The sequence below is a fragment of the Ursus maritimus genome, unplaced genomic scaffold (genome assembly GCF_017311325.1).
Source record: "Ursus maritimus isolate PB19 unplaced genomic scaffold, ASM1731132v1 scaffold_23, whole genome shotgun sequence".
NCBI classification, from domain to species: Eukaryota; Metazoa; Chordata; class Mammalia; order Carnivora; family Ursidae; genus Ursus; species Ursus maritimus.
In genome coordinates this window covers 29,456,039-29,478,639 of record NW_024424786.1, presented here as the reverse complement: position 1 = coordinate 29,478,639, position 22,601 = coordinate 29,456,039, and the positions used below count along the sequence as shown (strand labels likewise).

The following is a 22,601-nucleotide window of genomic DNA, read 5'->3' as shown; positions in this document are numbered from 1 at the left end:
AGGCAGGCTTGGGACTGGGTGTGGATAGAGAGGGAGATGGCATCTCAGAGGCAAGGAGGGTGAGGGACGAGGGACTGAGTTGGGCCGAGTGTCCAGAACCCCTGGTTCCCGGCAGCTGTGAGCTGTGGTGAGGACAGAGGACACGGACACGGGCTTGTGAGGGACGGCTGTGTCTAGGACACAGAAAGGGAGAGGACCACTGAGCTGTTAGTGTGTGGGCTCAGCACACAGAAACAGTCTGGAGATGCCTGCACTTGTCACCCTGGGTTGGGGTTACAGAGGACCAGGAGCTGGGGATGTCCCTCTCTGGGCCTTGGGCACCTCATTGGTTACGGGTGTGGGGCCGGACCCCCAGTAGGTCTGCTGTCTTAGAAGCGACGGGGTTTCCAAGTGCAGAGCCCTGCCCAGCCCCCCGGTTCTGACTCCACAGTGGGCCAGGAGTTTCATGTTTAAAGCCTCAGGGCTTCAGAAGTGAGCTGGGGCCGCACAGCACCAACGGGACTGGGCAGAAAGCCAAGAAAGGACCCACGGCTTGGCCTCAGCCTGAGAGGTGCCCGTCGCCATGTTATCACATTGCATTTATTCACTCAACAAATACTGAGCATCTGCCACGTGTGGCTAGGGACCCTGCAGTGAACCAAACCAGTCCCTACCCTCGGGAAGCTTCCACTCCAGGAAGGAAGCAAGTTGCAGGCTTTGCCAGCTAATTCGCATCTCTCTGTCCAGCCTCAGGGGTGGTGGCAGGGCCTGTGGAACCCTGGCACTGGGTTGTTGGAAGCTTCGGGAAGCTGGGAGGAAGTCTCTTAAAGCAGGCTCCCCCAAGTGGCCTCTCTGAGCGGGCCAGGGCCAAACGACCCGCTCTGGGCTCTCCGGCTGGCTGGCGGGGCGTTCCTGGCATCACTGAGAGACACAGGGTGGTGGCAGCAGGAGGCAGGGAGGAGGCAGAGTAGCAATGGCTGGGGCTCTCCATGTGACCTCTCCTCTGTGCCGCCCCTTGGGCACAGAGATCTGTACCTTACCTCACAGGTGAGAAAACGGAGGCCACGATTGTGACATGTCCACCTCGCAAGAGGCAAGATTGGAATCTGAACCGAGATCAGACTCCAGAGGTCTGTGCCCTTACCCCTTGGGCAGTGACACTAGAGCAAGACGCGGTTCGGCACCTGTTGGCCGACAGCGTCAGTAAAACAAAAACCAAACCTCGGCTGGAGGTCTCTGGGCTGGAGGTCTCTGGCCTCGCCGCGGAGCCGGTGCTGACCCGAGCCCTGGAACTCCTGCCCTTTGTGAGGTGGCCCTGGGCATTGGTAGCAGCTCCGCCCTTCTGCCGGGGGAGGGGCAGGCAGAAGCCCGGGGACCAGGACCCGAGCAGGAGATGGTTCTCACCATGCTGGGGGCTCTGTATCCCAGAGCCGGGCTGAGCCTCTTCCTCCTCTACCTCGTCCTGGCAGCTGCGCTCCTCCGCCCCCAGCCCCTGAGGTAAGCCCCAGGGGCAGAGGATCAGGGGTCCACAGGGCTGGGGGATCTCTGGGAGGTGGGGGGCTCTGTCGTGCTGCCTCCCACTCCCCTCCCCGGAGGACCGGCTGGTGCCATTATTCAGGGAGTCGAGGCTCGCCCGGTCCCCCACCCTGAGCCTTCACAGGGAGGTGGTTAGTGGCCGGTAGGGCCAGGGCTGAGCACCCCAACATCTCCCACAGGCCTCAGCGATCTGTTCCTGAAGAATTTTCAGCCCCTCTGGAACTCTCGCAGCCACTTTCCGGCCTAGTGGATGGTAGTATCTCAGCCATGCCCTGCCCGGCCCCCATGATGTGGGACACAGGCCCTAGGGGAGGGCACCCACGTCCAGCCTCGGGGTCTTTTCATCCCAAACAGCACCGATCTGGGGTGATCTCAGCAGAGTCCCCCTGCCACCCACACCCTCTTCTTTCCTTAGACTATGGGGTTCGACCCAAGCACCCCTGGCCGCGAGGGCCTCGACCCCTCCTCTCCCGGGCCCAGCAGCGCAAGCGGGACGGGCCAGACATGGCTGAGTATTACTACGACGCACACCTGTGACAGCCCCTTATAAAGCTATTCTGTGCAGCAAAGGCTTGGGTGTTCCTGGCATGGACACCAGCTGGGGCGGGGGGCAGGGAGACACACCCACTGCGGTCCAGACAGGAAATGGCACTTTAATAGTTGTGGCCAAGGTGACAGGACCAAGCTGGGGCTATAGCCAAAGCAGCCAAGAGGCCCTCGCTGGCCCGGGCCAGTCCGGAAGCCTCCTTTTCCTGCCGGGACGGGGCCCTGCCGCAGCTCTCTTCTTCCCTGGTGAGGCCCCACACGTGCCAGGGGCCAGTGTGGCGGCCACCGAGAGGCACCACAAGTGACAGAGCTGGGAACAGGGACTGCACCCCCACCTGCTGCGAAGTCCTTGGGAGGTGGCTGGGCTGAGCCTGAGCTCAGGGCCTTCGGTTGGGGTTGGGCGTCAGGGATGGGGTGGGTGGGCACCGGCAGGTGGCACGGGCTTGGTCAAAGCAGGAGCCACAGCCAGAAAGCCTGAGGCCCTGGCAGGGGAAGCGACGCCCAGGATGGGACAGAGCCCTCTGTTCCTACGATGGGTATCCTTCCTGGCCAGAGGCCTGACACCCCCCCAGCCCCGCCCCCTCCCAATCCCCAGGCAGCCTGCTCTGTCCTCCATAGATGAATCTAGTCCCATATATTACAATAAACTGCATTTGCCTCTCCCCAGAAACCCCGCCCTCCCCCACCCTCGGCCAAAGGCCCCCACTTCCCCGTCCTCTGGTGGTGACGGGTGCCCCTCAAGCGGTGCTGTGTCCCGTCAGCAGCCAGCTGTCCTGGCGCGGCCCGCGGGCCCTGGGGATGCAGAGGGCGGGGCAGCGCTGCTACTCCAGGTAGATGTCCTCCGTGGGGCACGTGTACTCCACGAACTGCTTGTAGAACTGCTGGAATGCTTTCCTAGGAAGGAGGCAGACCCACCGGTGATGGGAGGAACACCATCTCCACCCACGGTTTTTCAGCTGGAGCCTCGGGGTCCCTGGGCAGGGCTCGGACTCCCCCACACGGAGCTGCTCAGCTCTACTCTCTACACGCTGTACTTCCTGGGTGAGATGGCAGTTGAAGGAAGGGCCCACAAGCCAACATGGTCGGGAGCTACCCCGCAAGACCACCCAGCCCCGACTCGCGGCCACGAGGCCTGCAGGGCTGGGAGGGCGCTTGGGTGTGCTCTGGGGCCCAAGGCTGGGGCTTGCTCTAGGGCGGGTGCTAGGCAGGACACACACACACACACACAGGCGTACCCCACGGATTCTGCCAGGGCTTTGGTGGACTCCTCGGACACAAAGACATGGCAGGCAAACCGGTGGTCAGCGGGGTGCTTGGTGATGAACCCAAAGTACCTGTGGGAGGACAGCCGTCTGAGGGCGGGACGAGGGCTCAGACTACCCCCCCAGACATATTCGCAGACCCGCACCTAAGAATGACAGCCCCAGGCTGTCCCCTCACAACTCACTCTCTGCCCCCTCGCACTTACTTGTTGTTCTTTGGATGGTATCCACAGAAAGAGATGTTTTTTAACTGGAAAAAGTGGCTACATTTGTTTCCCTACAGGAGGGAGATGAGAGGCAGGGTGTCATCAGCCCGCAGGGGCCACAGGTGGGAGATCTGGTGGGCGGCAGGGGCCGGGGCCGGGGCAGTCACCTTAGCCTCCTGGGAATCATCAGCCTTGACGCCGATCTTCACGCCCCGCACGCTGATCTCCAGGACGCAGCTGGACGGCGGGTTAAAGTGCACGGTGAGCCGGCGGGTGGTGGCAATCTGCGGGTGAGGGACGGGAATCAGGCGCTGGGCGTCTGTCTCCCCAGGAAAGGAGGGGGCCCGGGCTGGGGCAGCACCCGTGCGAGGGGAGCGGGGAACTGACACCTTTTGCATAGCAGCGCAGAGCACGTCATTGCCCTTGTGGTAGGGAACCTGCACGGAGCCCAGGAACTTCACCCGGAACTGGTCCACCCAGTCGCTGTTTTTGGTCAGGGCTGGAAAGCAAGCGTGAAGGGAGCGGTGGCAGAGCCAGCAGAGGGTGCCACAGTCCACGGATGTCCCAACTCGGCTGGGCCCCCCTTTTCTCCGTGGGAGACGGACTTAATGTCCCCTCTGGGAGGGCCCTCCCTGGGGCTTTGAAGTCACCTGGCAGCACTCAGGGCAGGACAAAGGTGGGGCCTGGTGGCACCGAGGAGGGGAAAGGACGCTACCTGCCATGTGTTCGGGCTCCTTGGTGACCTCAATGGCGTAGTAGGCGGGGAAGACGCCCCGGGCGCCCGTGCGCATGTTGTAGGCCTCATACCAGTAGTCCTCGGCCTGCAGCTCCACGAGCAGAGGGTCGTCCACCTCCAGCTCCAGCTCGTCTTCGTGTCGAGGCACAAACCTGCCCCCCACAAGGGCATGGGAGGACTTCACCACCAGGGCCTCCCCAGCAGGCCAGCCATTGGCTCCCCAGTCGGCTCCCCACCCTGCCCTGGGGGCAGGCGGCCGCAAGAGTGGCGCCGTTCCATAAACTTCTGCAAAGTCTCCTGGGCCTGTGATCACGCTAGCTCCCGGGGAAGAGCAAGATTACGTAGACGGGCACCTGCCATCCAGGAACTTGTGGGCTCAGGGAGGAAGTGCCCAGAGCCACTCCAGAAACAGGTAACAGGAAGTGAGCACCTCCCTGTGGAGGGCAGGGAGGGGTGTGCCTTGTGCACGGCCCGCATCCTCTCTGCCAGGCACCCTCCCAGGCTCGGGCCCCCAGCCAGACGAGGTGCTTGTCCCGGGCCCTGGCAGCGCAGCAAAGGCCACACTGCCCTGAACCCATCCACTCTGGGTTCCGCGGAGGTGGACACTGTCTCCCTGAGGCTGAGAGGAGGCATGAAGGCCAGCATGAGGGCTGGGTCTAGGCCATGCAGTGTTGGCAGAGGCAGGGAGGGGGTGGCTTCACTGTCGCCTGGGCGGCCCAACCCTGCTGCTCTTACCTGAATATGGCCCGGTGTGTCTGCTCCTGCTCCGCCCCATTGATGACACAGGAGAAGAGCCCGAAGGACTCTGCACCTGCAGGCGAGGGGGCTGAGCTGGAGGAGAACCGACCCGCTCTGGTTGGGGTTTGGGGGCGGGGGGACAGGTAGCAAGCTCTCAGTCCTAATGCCTTGAAGGAGACGGGCAAGGCCACCTTCCAGGAACACCCTCCACTCGGCGCCCCCCCATCCCGGGCCCCCTACCGCTCCTGCTGCAGACTCACTGGAGGAGCGAGAGCGGCCACTCATGAAGACGTTCAGGAACTTCTTGGAGAAGTGGACGTCCGGCTCGTCGGGCGTGGAGTCCTCGGAGAGGCAGGCCGGGGGCCGCGGCCGGGGGGCCTCCTCGTATTCCTCCCCGATGGCCGACTCATAGGGCGAGGAGGCAGAGGCGCAGTTGTCATAGACGGTGGCCGAGTCGCTCTCGTCGCTGTAGTCTCCGAAGCACGGCCGCAGGCTCACCAGCTCCAGCTGCGCGTGCTCATCCACCACCAGCGTGTACTTGACCGAGTCGTAGGACAGGGCACTGGTGTCCGAGCTCAGCGAGGCCCGTGGAGGCGGCGGCGGCTCCCCGAGGCTCCCCCGCCACCCTCCGCCCGGCGGCTCGGCCCGTTCCGGGGACGACAAGCAGTCGAAGCCCTCGTCCTCCTCACTGATGGAGGGGTGCGGCCGCCCTGCTGTGGAGGGGTAGGCGGCAGGGTCTGGGTCGGAGCTGACCGACATCCGGCTCTCGGCAGGCGGCAGGAAGGCGGAGGCAGGCTCTGCGGGGTCCGGCGGCCTCTGCACCGGCGTCAGGTAGATCTCCTCGGTGGCCTCTAGCCGCACGTCTGCCTGGTAGTGGATGCGGTCTCGATGCGAGTGGCCCCGGGTGCTCGGTGGAGCAGCGGGGGGGCCGCCGGGAGGGGCCATCTGCGTGGCCGTGCTGCGGCGGCAAGGGCTATCGGTGGACGTGCCTCGGTCCTTGGTGGTGGCGGGGCTGCTCGGGGGCGGCAGCTCATCGCTCAGGCAGATGTGTTCATGTGGAGGCGTCTGCTCCCCTGGAGGGCAGGCAGGTCAGTGCTCAAGGCAGAGGGCCTCGCCCTGGACGCCCAGGCCACCTGCCCCCTCCGCTCGGCATGTGCGACACAGAAACCAAGGTGAAGGCTCCCGGGCACTAGGCCACGGTGGGCTCTGGGGCCAGTGCTCTCGCTCCCGCCCCAGCTGACTTCAGATGGGCCTGCTCAAGGCTGCAGCACGGGCAGTTTACTCAACTCGGCAAGATGGAGACTGCCAGGTTTGCTCTTGGCCAGGGAAACTGAGTCAGGGCAGGTGGAGGGCCAGGTAAGGGAAAGGGTCCTGACTTACCGGTCTTCAGGGGTGAGGATGACCGAGACACCCGATCCTGCCAACTGTGCTTCTTGCCCAGAGAATTATTATTCAATGTGTCCTGTGCAGAAAACAAAAGGCCCTTGTGACAGAGGGCGTCAACAGTGCCCGGCACAGGGAGGCCCTGGCCCTGCCCCCATCAGGCCATCCCTAAGCCATTTGCTGCACCAACCCCCCACACACACTCTTGCCAAGGGCCTCACCCCCAGCCCTCCTCGAACAGGCAGGAGGGGTGGCAAGTCCCAGCCCTCCCAGCCAGACCTACTGGCTCTAGACGGCTCTCCCTCCTGGCTCAGGGAAGCTGGCCAACCCTCAGGGAGATGCTCTTATCAGCCTCAGCAAAGGTGGTGATGGCCAATATGTGTGGTGGTGAGTGGGGGAGGAGTGGGGGAGAAGCAGGAGCCATCTGGGGACAGAGCCAGACCCCTAGTCCCAGACACAAAGGCTTTACACGGTAGATGCTCACTTCCAGCCAAGTCCTGGAACTCGGGAAGCTATGGCCTAGAGAAGGGGCAGGGACATTCTAGGGGAAGCTGAAAAAAGGACGAGGAAGGGTCTCTCGGCAGCTGGCCTGGGGGACTGGGATGAATCACCCAAATGATGAATCAACAGCATGGCTCCTCCACCCCTCCAGGAACACATGACTGAGGAATGACAGATGTAGTTGTCAGCAGCCTTCCTTCCTGGATCTCCCAGGCTGCCCATCCCACATCGTTGGTGCCCTGGGACCCCTCTCCACCATGCCTACAAACAAGGCTCCCCACAAACTATTTAGGCCCCCTCCCCTGGGAACACTCTCATAGGCCCTCACATTCAGGAGTTTGACTGCCAAAAATCTGCCCCAGAGGATTCTGGGAAAGGGACCAATCCCTTGCCTGCAGCCCCTGCACCCTTCACCAACAGCCCCACCTCTCTGAGCCCCTTCTCTGTACCTCACCCGACAGGGCCTGGAAGACAAAGGGCCACAGCCAGCTCTCCCCCACCCTATTCAACCCTCCTTGGCATCCAGCCACCCAGCCCAGGGGCCCTGGGCCCCCAACTCAGCCAAGCAGCTCTGCCTCCCATGCCTCTTCCCTGCCTTCTGGGAATTCCCAGCTGCCCACATCTCAAACTGCCTGCTGCCTCTGAGCTCCCCATCCCCACCTCTTCACAACTCCCCATGACCTTACCCCAGCAACGACCACTTTAGATGCTCTTTTCTCCAGGCCTGCTTCTGCCCTCCACCAGGAGCCCCACATCCTAAAGGGGAAACCTTGCCCCGGTCTGAGGGCTCAAGCTCCAAACCCCTGCAACTAGCCCTCAAAGCTCTGTTCCGTCCTCCTTAAGCCCCCACTGCTCCTTCCACTGTCCCTCTCGGTCTCTTCACTCCTTCAAACTTCCCCTCAAGGCTCCAAACCCTGTCGGCCGGACCTGGCCCCTCTCCCTTGGGGCAGATCCCACCTGCCCGCCGACACCACCTCCCCAGGGCCCTCCCGCTTGGTAAGTCTCACCAGGCCGACTTCTCCCCGCGCCGGCCGGCAGGTCCCTGTCCCACAGCCCCTCCTCGCTCCTCTAACCCGCGGGCCGGGGCTGGGCCGCGAGTTGCTCGGCGCCCCCCACGCCTCGCGCGCCCTGCCCCAGGGCGCCGCCCCTTCAGCCCCGCCCCACGCCGCTCGCTCTCACCTGAGACCGCGGCACCTGCGGGAAGAGGTTGAGCGTGGTGGGCCGCTTGGGCCGATACGTGTCCCCGCCGCCCTGGCCCTGGCTCTGGCCGCGGGGCGCCGGCTCCTGGCGGGGCTCGGCCTCGGGCGGCCCCGCTCCCGGCCGCCGCGCCGCGCGCTCCTCCTCGTCGTCGTCGTCGTCCTCGGCGCCGGGAGTGTCCCCCGCCGCGTCGATCAGGTCCATCTGCAGCATCTCGGCCTGCAGTCGGCTCCCAGCGCTGCCGCCGCCCCCAGACAGCAGCCCGGCGCGCGGGGGCTGCGCGGCGCGGACGGAGGGGCGTCAGGGGGCGGGGCCGCGCCGGGGCGGGGCCGAGGCCGCCGCGCACCGCCCCCCGCCCGGGCGAGTCCATTCCGCGGCGGCAAAGGGGGAGGGCACGGGGGAGAAGCAGGGGGCCCGGCGAAAGGAGGCCGCGTCCTCCCGCCCCCCGCGAGGATGCGCGAGACCGACTGCTCCCCAATCTAGTCGGCGCCTTCGGCAGTCCACACCGCCCCCTCCCCACCGTGCCCGCCTTCCCGACTCTCCGCACCCTCCCGTTCCCTTGGCAACGGCCAGTGACCTCACCGGGATTGTAAACCGAGCCCAGAGTGAGGTCACCGTTGTTGCCATGGGGACGCAGGGTCGCCAAGGAGTTCGGGCCCCACAAGGGATGGAGGGGGGAGGTTAGTATTTGAAGGGGGCAGTGAGGAAAACTGGGAAGACAGTCTTAGCCAGGCGGAGGATGGAGGGAGGGCCGCAGTGCGAACAGGAGGACCTAAGCGCACCCGGAGGAGGGGTGCCGGAGGGAGGGGCGAGTGGGGGCACCTGGACGAGGCACCTGTCCACAGTCCGAGACCCTTCCAACCTGGGGTGTTCCGTCATGCGATCCTAAACCTCGATAACTCTAGCCTATTTCAGCTCTGCCACTAACTCCCCGGCACCCTGGACAGATCCCCTGACCCTCCAATTTCCTTACCAGTTAACTGCCTCCCAGCTTCCCAGGGAGGGGAGGACTCACTGGCAACCTTGAGTGAAAGCCCCCTAGAGCTTGTCTAAGGCCCCACAGGGTACACCTCCAGCTAGTACTGCCTCAGGGCCCTGGCTCGTCGGAGGGATCACCCTCTCCAAAGCTCTGCTGGAGCATGCTGGATGAAAGGGTGGTGTGGAATTCCGGAACAGGTGTGTGACCTTAGAGAAGCCAGGTCAGGGTCCTGGGACCATTCACCACCCTTGCTGGCCTGGCCTGAGGCGGGAGGGTTGGGGCATGGGGTACTGCGGGGTCATCCTCACCCCTTGGTTTCCTTTTGCCTGGCAGAACTTACAGAATCCCCGTAACAGGCAGCAGGAGGTCACCCAGACGGAGGCATCCCACCCCAGCTCGCACGGCAGCTCTCCTTTGCTAACCGTTCTCCTAATACCACGTCTGCTTTGGGCACCCACCCTCCTGGGGGCTGCCAGAAGCTCTGGGCTCTGCAACCTAGTCCTGTGCTTTGCCTCCCATTTCCTGGCCAGTGGCCCCTTCTTCCTGTTCTGAAAGACACAGGGGGATCCCTGTCTGACCCAAGCTACCCAGATGCTGAGGGCCTCCTGGCAGGATTCAGAACTTAGGGAATGGAGGAGCCATCTGTCCTATATGACAAAGCCAGGAGGCCAAAAGCAGCAGTAATGTTGGCTTAACCCTCCAGAGGAGCCTTTAGAATGTCGGGCCAGGGAGGGTCTGCGGGGCTATGTGGCGTAGATTGGTGCAATGGCAGCCGAGGGAGTGCCTTGGCTCTTTTTCTCCTGTCCCAGAGTACTGCAGACTCCACAGGACTCCACCCTTGCTCTGCCTCAGGCCCTCTGCCAAGGCCGCTCTGGAAAGGGTTTGGGGTAGTCCTGGTCCTTCCTTTAACCCTGGCCCTAACTGCTACTGCCCTACATCTGAAGACCTCCTGCCCTCTCCCTTCTTGTGGGAAGTTGAGGAAGCTGCCTCTTGCCTTAACCCCTGGCAAAAACAACCAATAAATCGGACTGAGCACCCCAAGATGTGTCAAACATTATACTTGGATGCGTCTCTTGGATGTCATTTCATTTCATGAGGATGCCATACAGACCCTGAAAACCCTTTTGTAGATACGGGGCTGCCTTCACTCCTGTCCTGACCCACCCTGTCCCTCCCCCCACCCCAGGGCTCCTGAGAGCCGGTTCTTACCCGCAAGGACAGAGTATCTTTGCACTGCAGGCTGAGGCCACATTCCTCGGTGATCTCTGAGAGGTCTTCATCCTCAAACTCCTCCAAGCTGATGTCATGGGTGAGCCTGGTGAGCACAAGAAGCCGAAGTTACCAACCCAGGGGCACTACTTAGCCCACTGAGGTCTCCCTAGTACCTTTTCCAAGGGGCGGCCCCTCGAAGGCAGATCACAGCCCCCAGAGGATGGGACCTGACGTCCACCTGCGCCAAGGCAAGGGGTAACAGGCAGGGAAAGGGGAGGCTCCAGGTTACTCCAGCTCCTTCCAGCTGGGAGCTATCCGCCCTGTTGCCAACCAGGAGGCAGTGCCTAGAAGGCCCAGCTGGTCAGAGCCTCGGCTCTGCCAGAGAAATGCCTCCCAGGGTCAAGGCAGGTGCCGAGGCCAGTTCACCCACGGAGAACGCAGAGTTGAGAAGCGACTCCAAGGGATGCCTGGAGTAGGGGGGTTCCCCGTGTAATCCCTGCAGTGACAAAACCCGAGGTGCTGGCAGAGGCCCCTCCCCAGTCTCAGGAGAGTGCTGCATGCCCCCCGCCCAGGAAGACCAATGCCTCTTGAGCCCTGGGAGCAAGCGAAGGGAAATCTGGTGTAAATATGGCGAGTTTCAGCCTGTTCCACGAGAGACTACACTCCCGTTCTGTGTTCTTCATTTCATTTCTTCAACCACAAAATCGCTTGTCCAGCGCACAGACCCCGAACAGAGGCTGCAGAGGGGTCAAGGAAGGCCCGGGGTTGGGGCTAGAGGTGTTGTGAGCTCAGGGGACAGACCAAAGCACATCAGCACCACAACTCTAACTGGCTGTGCTAGAATCCTCTCCCCCCTGCCCCCCAGGCCAGCCCTGTGCCCCCCACCCCACTGCAGCGACTATCTGCTTGTCCCCTACACCTGGCTCACCACCAGCCCCGGGCACTCCACCTGGTTTGGCGTGGGTGGGATGTTTGGGAGAATTCTGTTGGGGGAAGTTGGGGCCAATTCTGAGCCTTTTCCCAAATAAGACCAGGAGATTGAGACACAGAGCAAGGGACACCCAGGAGTCCAAGGTCACCCAGAAGAGGTGGTAGCCCAGCCCCCAGGGGGACCTAGGAGGCCCACACCCCCCGCCTCTTGCCTCAATCAGACCAAACAGAGACCCAGAGCTCCATGGAGCTGCCCCCCCACAAGTCCCCCCCTCCACCACCACCAATCCCTATACCCCCTACCAGCGCTCCCACTGATCCTCCAACCAGCTGTCATTGTCTGGGCTCGAATCCATCTTCGGCACCAGCTTCATGGAGAGCCCTGCCCGGCTGGGGGGCTGCGGGGCCCCAGGGCCACCCTCTCATGCCCAGAAAGGTTGGGAGGCCAGGGCTCAGGGCAGGGCTGGGGCCTTGGGCCTCCACTGCCTGGGCCTGCCTTTCTGCGTCCTGCCCGCTGCAGAAGCCTGGGGAGCTCATTAAAAATAGATGGGCCAGCAGAAGAGGCAGTGGCTGCCGACCCGGGCCCCAGCCCCAGCGCTTCCCAGCCCAGCCCTCCGCTGCAGGCCGCTTCCTTCCCAGCCGGGCGGCAGTGGCGCTGAAGCTGCCCGTGGTTGCCACCTCCCCCTCGGGATCAGGTTACTGCAATCGATGCCTCCGGCTCCACCTGCCCTTCTAATGCCCCTGTCGGGGGCTGCGGTGGCCCCCCTCCCTGGCCCAGGCTCGCAAGCAGATGGCAGAAATCTGGGATGTCTCCCCCCAAAAGCCAGCCCTGATCTGCTTTAAAGGGCCAGCACCACATTCAGGGTGCCTGGTGGTAAGATGGGGCTTCTGAAATTGTCCATGAATGGATGCCCCCATCCACACGGCAACACGCTCAGCCCTCACACCTCCTCAGGGAGGCTTCTGTGGGCCCCGGGGGCATCCAGACAGCGGCGGATGACCAAGGAGGGTCTGGACTGCCCCTACTGACAAGCTGGACGCAGGACAGAACCTGCCACCTCCCCAGCGTTCCATCCTTCAGCAGCAACTGCCTGTGGGCCCAGGAGGCTCCACAGCCAGGGCTAAGGGCAGGCCAGGTGTGGACCCCTCAGGACAGGGCTGGAAGGTGAAGAGCTTTCTGTCACTGCGGAGTGCCATCCATGGAAGCTGGTGGGCCCTGGAGGGAACAGCAGAGAGGGATTCTGACCAGGACAAGGGAGCTGGGCAGATGAGGTGCTCCTTAAGGCTGCTTACTGACCTGGAGCCTGAGGCTGATAGGCTCCCAGGGCTGGGGAAGGTGGGCTGTGGACGTGGGGGAGGCTGGGGAGAGGCTGGGCCAGCCCAGGAGCCAAAGCAGCCCTGCCGTCTGGCCAGCGCAGCACAGCATCTCGGGCCCGGGGATGAGAACCCGTGGCTGGCACTAAGAAAGTGGTCAGTACCCGCCGGCTGCCCGGACAGTCACAGAGAAGGCACTCCTGAGGCTCCGCCAACATCAGAGAGCCGCAGGGCCACTGGGCGTCTGACCCAGAAGGCCCTCAGGTGCCCCCTGCTCTGCCAGGAACCCTGGCACACCTCTGCACCACCACCTCCTCTCTGCCAGTCCCGGCCCAGCTCCTGCCTCCGCAGCCCCAGACCTCCCCACTGGCCGGCTCACCTAGGTGCCCCGTGCCGGAAGCACTCCTCCCCATCCGCCACCTGGCCAAGCTGCCGGAAACACCACCCTTCTGCCCCCCACTCAAAACCCCCTCAGGTTCCCTGCTAGCGGCCGACTCCCTGGCTTGGCGTTCACGGTCTCCAGCTCTGGGTGTGACTGCCTGCGCCGCCTGCGCCTGCCTCCTGGGGTCTAGTCCAGTGCTCGGATGAAGCACCTGACAGGCTTCTCAACCTGTGCTTGCTGGAAGAAGGCTCAGTTAAGCCCACTCCTCCAGGAAGCCCTCCTAGCCCCCCGTGCCAGTGCCTTACAGCCCTCCTGGCAACGCTCACTGGTCCCTGGGCATCCCCTTGCTTGTGGCTGGTGTCACCATCTGCGTGGATACAAGGCAGTGCGGGGGGACAGACAGGACCAGGCTTCCATCAGACACCCCACCAGGCTGCTCCAAAGGTGGATGGAGCTCACGTCGCCCACCCCTGTACCCAGCAGGTGAGGCGTGCAGTCCCACCCACCCTCCTGGAGGCTGGAGCTGGTGAGGTCATCTCGCACGCACAAGACCCTCAGTACGCGCCGGCCAGATGTGTGTCAGGGGACATCCTTAGCAACCGCCTGCTCCTTCCCAACCAAACTGTTCAGGGCAGGCCTGCAGGGGAACTTTCTCAGCCCATCTCTACACCCCCAGCATTACCCTGTATCCCACGTCCCAGGATGGCAGGTCTGGGGACAGCGGTAGCCTCCTTTACAGCGAAGGGCACTGAGGTGAACCGGGGGCGGGGGGGGGGGAGAAGCGTGGGGCTGGGCTTGAAAGCCCACACCGGTTTCCAGCTCCAGAGGGCAGGTGAAGGGAGGTGCGTATCTGACTTTGTTCTCCTAAGTGCGGCAGGACGGCAGAATGGTCCCCGCAGCAGGCTGGGGGACAGGAGGCGCGGGATCAGACCCCGGCCCCTGCACTCAGGAGGACTGGCCGCTCCGTCTCCTGAGCAGCAGTCGTGCCCTGGCTGCCAAGCCCTGTCGCGCTCTGTATCCCCTTTGAGCCTCACCAGCCCCTGGGGAGATGTCTTATTTTGCCCATTTTCCAGATGAGGAACCCTAAGGCTCAGCCAGAAGGTGCTGTGAGGCTGCCCATACCTGGGCACCCACCTCGGGGGCGCTGCTCGGATCCCCCTCGTGGCGCGGCTGTGAGCTGGAGCGCTGTGAGGGGTCACGACCAAGGAACAAGGGGACGGACTGGTCAGGCGGCCTCCTTTGCAAGTCACCCCCGACCCGCCCTGGCCCTGCCCTTAGCTCCTGCTTCTCCAGGCACGGGAGGTTCGGGGTCTCCAGAGGGGGGCCCTTCGTGGAGGGAAAGCTTAACAGACCCTTGGGCCCTCCAGGCTCAAGGAAGGCAACTGTGGGGATGAAGGGAGGAAGAAGGAAAAGCTAGAGGGGAGGAGGGAAGAGAAGGACGGAGGGCGGATGGTCCCCTTCTGATCCCACCAGCCCTCCCTTCCCCTGGAAACTGGAGCCCTAAGCACCAGGAGACCACCTCCAGCTGAGTCACAGGACTCCGCGCAGGTCGGCGTCCCTCACCTCCAGATCTGGAGGCCTCAGGGGAGTCTGTCCCTGCATGCATCACACCTGCTTGCCTGTTCGGGTGCGATGCTTCCCCGGGTCTCATCCAGGTTAACACCTGGGGGCTCTGGGTCATGAGTTTGCTCTCCCGGGACCTCCCTGACCTCTGGGGTCTATCTTTATATTCGAGGCCCCCTCTTCCTACATGAGCCTCACCTCCCACTCTGGTGCCCCTGTCCTCTCTTCTGGCCAAGCTGGCTCCTTGCTGCGCGCTGAACATGCCCCCCGCCCCGTGCTCCCCACCTCTTCCTGTGATGAACTGGACAATTGAGCAAACATGCCTTTGTGCTCTGAGGTTTATGACGTGGCCTTTTGCCTTCCACGGGCCGTCTCATCTCCCTGCCATCCTTGTTCCACCGACAGCAGCCTAGCCCTCTCCATGCTGCTGTCTGAGCCCCGGAGTGGGCTGACTTAGGAGCGCGTGCAAAGTCAGGGTTAAGTGGCCAAGTGCTGAGGCTTTAGCTGAGCAGGGCCAAACCTGAGCCAGGCATTTGGCTGTCCAGAGGCCACTCCTGTCCTCCCGTTCCTGGCTCTCTGGAAGCGAGGTAAGGATGCCAGCTGAGTGACCTTGGGTCCTGGCCATGGTGCCGCACGGGCCCCTCTCACAGCACAGAGCATCTGTGGTTCAAGCGTGCAGCTTGTCCCTCTGCCGCCCTGTGAGTGCTGAGCAGACAGCTGGCTCCCAGTGGATTCTCACTGAGGCAGGTTCCCCATTTCCCTCTGGCTCCCCCATAGGCCATTCTCCACTGGGCAACCAAAAGCAACATCTGACACATAAATCTGGTCTGGTCACCCCTCCCCAGCTCAGAATCCCTTAGTAGCTTCCCCTGGCCCTTAGGGAAAGGGTCCTAAATTCCCTGTGGCCTGAAGGCCCGCTCTAGGGTGTCATTACCACCTGGCCCCTGCCCACCCCCTCTCCCAGCCCGCTCAGCTCCTGCCCCACTGGCTCCCTCAAAGCCTTCCCTGACTTCCTTAACCAGACAAACAGCCCTGCTAGGCCCACCTGCTGGTGTTTCTGGATCCCTGTGATTGTACCTTTGGGTTCTGCCACCAGCGGGGGGCTCCCCTTAGAGTCAGCTGGTCCACAAGGCAGGACCATGTCAGTCTTGATCAATAATGGGCTGCCTTGTAGCTACTTAATAAATGTTGACTGAGTGAACCACTTGTCTTTCTAGACTTTTCCCTTACAATTCTCTAAGTCAGTTGCCCTTCCAGTTCAACTTTCTGTGTCCCCACCTACATCAGAATCTGGGGTAGAATGTGCAGGCCTCTGGGAAGGTGGTGCTGGCTGAGACAGTGGGGTGGGGGTGAGCCCTCAGACCTCCCTCTCCATCCCACCCTCAGCTCTGAGCTGACACTGGGGTCAGATGAGGTTTGTTCCTCTACTCTCTACCTCCCTCCCTGACCATGTCCACACTGGGGTCATCGCCAGTGAAAAACTGAGTCCAACCCAGGAAACAAGTCCTCAGGGCCAATCCTTACTCGGGGTTATAATGTGTCTGATCAGTTTAAGGCGCTCAGGGCTGATATGTAGCCAGAACTCTGGGATCCAGTGATTTGGCTTTTGAAAAGCTGCCCTGAGAAAACAATCCCACATGTGGAAACCTTTATACCCAAGCACGTGTATTTTGCATAACCGCAGACGACCGAAAACAACCAAACAGCTGGGGGTGGGGGGGTGCTGGTTAGACCGGGGCTGTCCGGGGGATGGAATATTACCCAGTCTCTTGGGCGGGCGTTATGAGGCCTGTGTATGGATGTGGGAAATGTCAACTGGCATAATGAGCAAAGGGAACATAGGACCCCAGGGTTTCACATGAGGAATCACGTGCAGGAAGAAGCAGGAACGTGAACGGGGTGGGACCTGGGGAGGTCTCTTCTCCTCTGCTTCCCCCCCCCAGAAGCTTTCTGGGCTGGGGATTGCCAGCCAGACCAGGCTCCCACTTGGGGTCTGGGGGTGCTGGCCCTGTCGGGGATCGCTTTCCCGAGGGCAGGGGGCCCTCATGTTCCACTTGGCACCGACTCCCTACCCTGGTTCCAATGCGCGCACCGAGCCCGGGCCCTGGGACGCGGCGGGTAGGGGAGGAACGCGGGGTCCAGGAAGAAGGGCGCCGCTGGCTGCTCTGGGTGCCCACGGTCAGGGCCGGGAGAGACTTTCTGAATGAACACAAGAGGAGGGCCTGGGGACAGGGATAACATCCTAGGATGGGTAAGATCCCCTAAGTAGGGATGGTGGCAGTGAGCCCCTTTTGTGGGATCCACGGGGGGCCCAAGCCAAGACGCCAGAGACCGACTGCAAGGCTCCCACATCAAAGAGGTGGGGCGGGCGGGACCCTGCCGTGGCCATGTCTGGGCAAGTGAGGCAAGTCAACGCGAGGAGCCAGGCCGGGGGGCCGCCCGGGGCTCAGGGTTGGGGGGGCGGCTCCAGCCCCAGCGCTTCCGGAACCCCTCCCCCCACGGAAACATGGCTGCGGGGCCGGCCCAGCGTCCTGGGCCAGCTCCCTGCTCTCTGCTGCCCCCTGGGTAGTCATGTCCTCTCCGAGGCTTTCGCGGCCATCTCTCTGAGCGGAGACCCCTCCTGTCCAGTGACCCCAGGCCCCTAACAACGCCCTTCCTGAGTGCTGCAGTCGGGTCCGGGTGGTCAGCAGCCCTCAAACTCAGGAGGTCGCCTACTAAGTTCGCCTCCCTGCCTGCCCAGCCTCTCCGCTCCGCACGGCAACCCGTGTCCAAGGGGCCCAGCATCATCCTGGACTCCTGCCTCCCCAGCCCCTTAGACCAGATACCTCACCCCGTGGGCCAATCTCCCCAGCCCCGAAATCGTCCTCTCCTGCCCCTCCTTGTCACACGCAGGATGGCCAGCCTCCCGGGGGTCTCCCTGCCTCCCTGTCCACTCTCCACCTAGTGGCCGGTGGGACTGTCCCCAGACAGGGAACCAGTGCTGCCGTTCCTGCTAAACCTTTGCGGCGTCCCACCAGCGCACTGGCCAGGGCTCCCCTGGGCCTCTGCGCTCAGTCACTGTCACACTGGCCGGCCTGTCTGGTAAGGCCTCGTCTGTCTGTGTCCCCTCTACACGGCCACCTGGGTGACGGTCGGGCCCACAGCTGTGCCTCTGGAGCGTCCGTCCAGGGAGCCCGGCAAAGCACAAATATTTGTGGAGCGAAGCGAAGGAATGGCCACGTGTGGACTGTCATGTGGACCGTCCTGTGAAGCGATAAAGGAGGAGCCTCTCGGTGGCCACATCTCTCGGCCGCAAGGCAGCGTGGGGAGGCCGAAACCGCACCGTCTGGACAGTCACGAGGCCTGGGGTCGGCCACTCACTTGCTGTGAGCTCTCAGGGAAGCTACTCACCCTCTCCCGTCTCCTCCTCAGTAAAAGGGGAGGAGGCAGTCGGGATGAGCTGATTTCTGGGGTCCCCTCATCCACAGCTCTCCTCCCCCATGTCCAGGGCAGGCGGCCCACTGTACTTTCCCTGAGCGCCCTTCGTCCCTCCCCTTTATCCCACCCACCCAGCTCAGTGTAGCCAAAGGCTGTGTTTCTGAAATCTCTTTTCTAGAGTTTTCCTTCTAATGAACATGTATCAGTTGAATTTTAAATTCTCTTTTCTAATTTTGCAAGTTACAGAAGTAACCTATGCTCCTTGTAGAAATAAGTCAAATCATCACAGCAGTTGTGGAAGAAGTGAAACCCCTCCCCCGGGCACCACATCTACAAGTACAGGCAACTGGCGGGAGCATTTCCATCATCGGAAGAAAGAAAAAAAAAAGGACACCTATCTATTCAACCTAACTAGCCACAAACAGATGCTGGCTCTCCAGCCGCCACGTCCACAGCGTGCTCACTCCTGCACACACTCTCCCGCTCTAGTCCAGGGCTCTCTTTTCAGGGTGGCTCTGAAATCAGACTGCCTGCAGGCAAACCCCAGCCCTGCCACTTACCTAGCCTCTGGAGGCCTCAGTTTTCTCATCTGCTAAGTGGGGATAACAGTAACACTCTGTTTATATGGCTCTGGTGAGGATGAAACGCTCTTGCACAGAAAGCCCTTCGAGGGGCACTGGGCAAAGTGAGCACCTCCCGGGGGCCAGCGTGTCCCCTCCTCATCCTCTGACAGCAGGCTCTGTTATTCTCTGAGCTCCAGGAGGCCTGCGCACACCTGATCCTTCGTAATCAACCAGTAAGGCGTTACTGAGCACCGACTCTGTGCTGGGCACTGTGCAAACCAAAGTTGAGGTACTGTCTCCTCTGCCTTCTGGAAGCTGACAGCGGTGCTGGGAGCACACACATAGTAACAACAGCAGCCCTGCACGAACGCGGCTCTCCACTGCCCTTGAAACAGCCAACACGTGCTGTCCCATCCAGGTCCCAGGACCGTCCTGCGCAGGAGCCAATGCTGGCATTGTAGAGAAGAAATAGGGGCTCAGGGGGTTAAGTGCCCAGTCTTGGGGCACACAGCTAGGAAGGCTGAGCCAGACTGCAAAGCCAGGCCAGTTGGATCCATGACCCCACCAAAGAGCTGTGAGACAGCAGTAACCACCCAGGGTTAACCCGAGTTGGGCGAAGGGCTATGCAAGGCAGGACAAGGGAAAGGTCAGTGGGGGCTGCTGGAGCAGGCAGGACAGGCCATGTGGGGCTGGAGACACTGCCCTTATTATTCCTAGAAGCTGGCCTTGTCCCCACAGCCAGGCCATGGTGTCCTGGAGGGCCAGCCCACGCCTTACCCTTGGTACACTGCTGTCCTCGCCCACCTGGCCCAGACCGAACACTCGCCCTGGCTGGCGTCCACCTCATCCGTTCCTCTCACTAAAGCATCCACGATACCCTGCCGGCCAGGGGCAGGGTGGGGTGGAGGGCACTGTCACCTGGGGATCTGGAAGCAGGTAGAGGGAGGCAAAGCCGTCCTCTGGGCCAGAGACAGGGCCTGGAAGCTGAGTGGACCAAACACACACAGATGGCCCCAGACTCTGCCCTCCTCGGGGTCCTCAGGCAAGCCACCGCCTTACTGAACCTCAATCTTGTCATCTACAAAATGGGCAGACCGATACCCATGCCCATGAGGGTAAACGAGCCTGCACGGGGAATGCTTTGGATGGTAATGAGCTATGCAAATGCTCACCGGCACGGAGGGCGGGCACTTGTTGAACACCGACTTGATGCGTACTAGGGAATCAATACTCATTAGGTCACCTGACAGATGGGGCTGTCGGGTCACTCAGCTAGAAAGTGGTGGAGCTCAAATTTGAACCCAGGTTCCTCTAAGCTGTTCCACTGCAGAGGGGCCACCTGGCAGGCAGGCAATATTTGCCTCTCGGCAGCGCGTGTCATGCCAGGGGGAACCGGTCTCAGACCTCAGCCTCATGACTCAGAGGCACCAACCACAAAGGCCCCAGCCCCGGAGCCCTCATGCTTGGCCTCCTCCATCTGGTCCCCTCCCTCTGGTCTTCCCCGCTCCTCAGCTCAGGGCCTCAAGGGAGGTTTCTAGCGCTGACTATGCCATTAGAGATCCCCAGGGGTCCCTACCCACCTGAGGGCCAGGGAGCCAGCAACCCCTTGGTCAGAGAGGGGCTGGCGCCAGAGCCCAGCTGAGGCCTGGCTGGGGTGAGGGGCCCAGGAGAGGGGAAGGCGCCAGCTCATTAGATGGAGAAACAATGGGGTATATCTTGGCCTCCTCCTAGGCTCTGGAGCAGTTACACCCTCCTCTTCCTCCTCTCCAAATGGGGCCAGGATTATGATGGAGGGATACCCATCCCTTCCCCACAACATCCACCATCCTCGTCTCTAAAATCCACCTCCCAATACCAGATAGCAGGCAGAGAGACGGGTGAAGGGGCACTCAGAGCATGGTCCTGGGTACTTGCTCCAGCAGGGAAACCTTCCACCCAATGTCCTTGGCTGCTCCTGGGCTGCCCAAACCAGACTTCCCCAACCAAAGCTCGGTGTGGGGTCTCCTGGTTGAGTCTGAGCCTTCTGCACCTGCACACACCTGACCAGGTCAGTGCTTGCCCAAATCCACAGAGGGTCCTGGCCATGCCATTCCCGGAGTTAGGCCCTTCTGACCAGACAGGGCTGGGGGAGGGGCCCACGACTTCCTCCTTCCAGCACCAAGGTTGTCAGTTGCCCCGAGAAACTGGGACCCACGAGGCACCCCTGCCTGCTCCCATCTCTATTCAGAAGCTTTTGGAATGGGCATAAGCGAAGCCTTAGCCTGCCTGCCTCCTCTGGGATCTCAATCCAGACCCCAGGCCCCTGCCGCAGTCCCAAAGTGGGGGAGAAGGCGGCCTCGGAGCCCCCTCCTCCAATTCCAGCTCTGAATCTCCTAGCCTAGGACATGGAATGGCGGAGGAAGCTGCACCACTGGTTATGCAGCGGCTATCAGCCTGGACTTGAGGCTGAGGGGGGTTTCTGAGGACTCTATCCAGGGAGGGGACCCCATCCCCACGCCGCCCTCTCGTTCCCGGGATCGGTGTGTGTGTGTTGGGGGCTGGGGGCCGAGGGGCGCGCGGAAGCCCGGGCAGATCAGCCCGGGCTGAATGGCGGGGCGCGGCGGCCGGGGACTCTCACCTGAAATTGGGCGGTGACGCGATGTGCAGCCCCAGGAACGGGGAGGCGGCAGGCGGGGACGCGGCCCCCCCGCCCAGGCCGCCGCTCTCTCGCTCCGCCATTCTCCGGCGCAGCCCTGGCCATCCGGGCGGAGCGCGGCGCAGAGGCGGCGGCTGCGAAGGCGGCGGCGGCGGAGGGGAAGGAGGCGGGGGCGCGGCGAGAGGGCGCCGCCGCCGCGGGGCTCCGGCTGGGGCGGGCGCGGCGGGCGCACCTGCGCAGGGCAGGGCGCGGCTCCGGACCGCGCGCCGCTCTCTGGACTGGCGCGAGCTGTGCCGCGCGCCCCCGGGCCCTCGCCGGGGTCTCGCGCGCTCCGCCCCGCCCCGCCCCGGCCCCGCGAGCCCCGCCCCGCCGGCGCTCTCCGAGGTGCTGAAGTGGCGGCCCCCGAGGCCCCTGGGCTCGGCCCAGCCAGGCTCTGAGTCCCACACTGACTCCGCTGCGCTCTTCCCCCTCCCTCAAGGCCCTCGTGCCATGCGGGTTCTGCCCCTCCGGTAGGCCTAGCGCCAGGGTATGAGGGAACTAATGGCGGGACCCTGGTCCCCAGGGTTCCAGTTGGTCCCCAGCAGCAGACAAAGAAGGCGGACAAGGAGGGCCATTAGAAGAAGGCAGAGAAAGGCGAGATGGTGTCAGGCGTGGGCTCCTAGAGCAAGCCAGGTGTGGACTCAGGTGGTGCGAAGTCACAGTCTGGCTTCCCAAGTGAATAGGTGGTGTGGCCTTGCATTAGTGGCTTCACAATCCTAAGTTTGGTTTTCTCATCTGTGAAATGGGGACAATAATGGTCCCTCTCATGGTTGTTGTGAGGATGAAAAGTGATAGAAATATGTTGTCACTGGAGGCAGGGAACACCCCACCTCCGGCTAGGATCCAGGTCTCACCCAGTCCTGTCCCCTTATCTTGAGGAGACCCTCTCATGGACTCTCCCTAGAGGGTCTTCTCACTAAAGATTGACCCAAGCCCCTCTTCAGCCCCAAACAACTGTTAATGGTGAACTGAACCCTTCCTCCTGGCTTCTCTCCTTCACACCAGGACTTTCCCACATTTCTCTCACTTCTCACTTAGCACCTCAACTGCAGTTCCTGCAGAGCACCTCTCTTTTGCACCCACAGACACTCCATAGCTGGCTTCTCACATTCTAAGACTAAGAGCCAGCCCTTACTCCTGCTGCCATAGTGGACTTCTTGGGATTCTTCTCATGGTTTTTCTGTTCCCTCCAGCACCTCTACCCCTGCCAATTCCAGGCCATGCTTCCCTTCTGGTCTCTCCCCTAAGAGGGCTAAGCCTGTGAGTTCTTCCACAGAACATAGACTGGGGACACTCAAACTGCTGGCCAAGGCTAGGGCCCCAGCTTTGGTGAGTCAAGAGTCTCTGACCAAATCTCACTGTTTTTTGGCCCCGTGAGAATTGCAGAGGCCCCGTCCTTACCTCTCTCTGAAGAAGGGTCAGAACAAACTGTCTTGTAGCTTGTGGGGTCCTATTTGCAAATCTGGACTGCTCCCTGGTCATG

At 62.3% G+C, this 22,601-nt stretch overlaps 2 protein-coding genes across 2 annotated transcripts; one reads left to right on the top strand and one right to left on the bottom strand.

The window, feature by feature from the left end:
- The first annotated feature begins 1,224 nt into the window (after positions 1 to 1,224).
- Positions 1,225 to 2,057, top strand: CUNH11orf94 (chromosome unknown C11orf94 homolog). Its single transcript, XM_008701042.2, has 2 exons — positions 1,225 to 1,476; positions 1,695 to 2,057. Exons 1-2 carry the CDS (start codon positions 1,373 to 1,375, stop codon positions 2,050 to 2,052), a joined length of 462 nt encoding a protein of 153 aa, XP_008699264.1. The 5' UTR covers positions 1,225 to 1,372; the 3' UTR covers positions 2,053 to 2,057.
- A 95-nt stretch (positions 2,058 to 2,152) lies between these two features.
- MAPK8IP1 (mitogen-activated protein kinase 8 interacting protein 1) lies at positions 2,153 to 21,177 on the bottom strand. The gene is made up of 12 exons (XM_040639000.1): positions 21,062 to 21,177; positions 10,273 to 10,378; positions 8,067 to 8,360; positions 6,384 to 6,465; positions 5,264 to 6,076; positions 5,001 to 5,076; positions 4,245 to 4,417; positions 3,919 to 4,028; positions 3,697 to 3,813; positions 3,530 to 3,600; positions 3,297 to 3,395; positions 2,153 to 2,955 (listed from the first exon to the last, which is right to left on the bottom strand). Exons 1-12 carry the CDS (start codon positions 21,160 to 21,162, stop codon positions 2,883 to 2,885), a joined length of 2,115 nt encoding a protein of 704 aa, XP_040494934.1. The 5' UTR covers positions 21,163 to 21,177; the 3' UTR covers positions 2,153 to 2,882.
- Between the last annotated feature and the right edge of the window lie 1,424 nt (positions 21,178 to 22,601).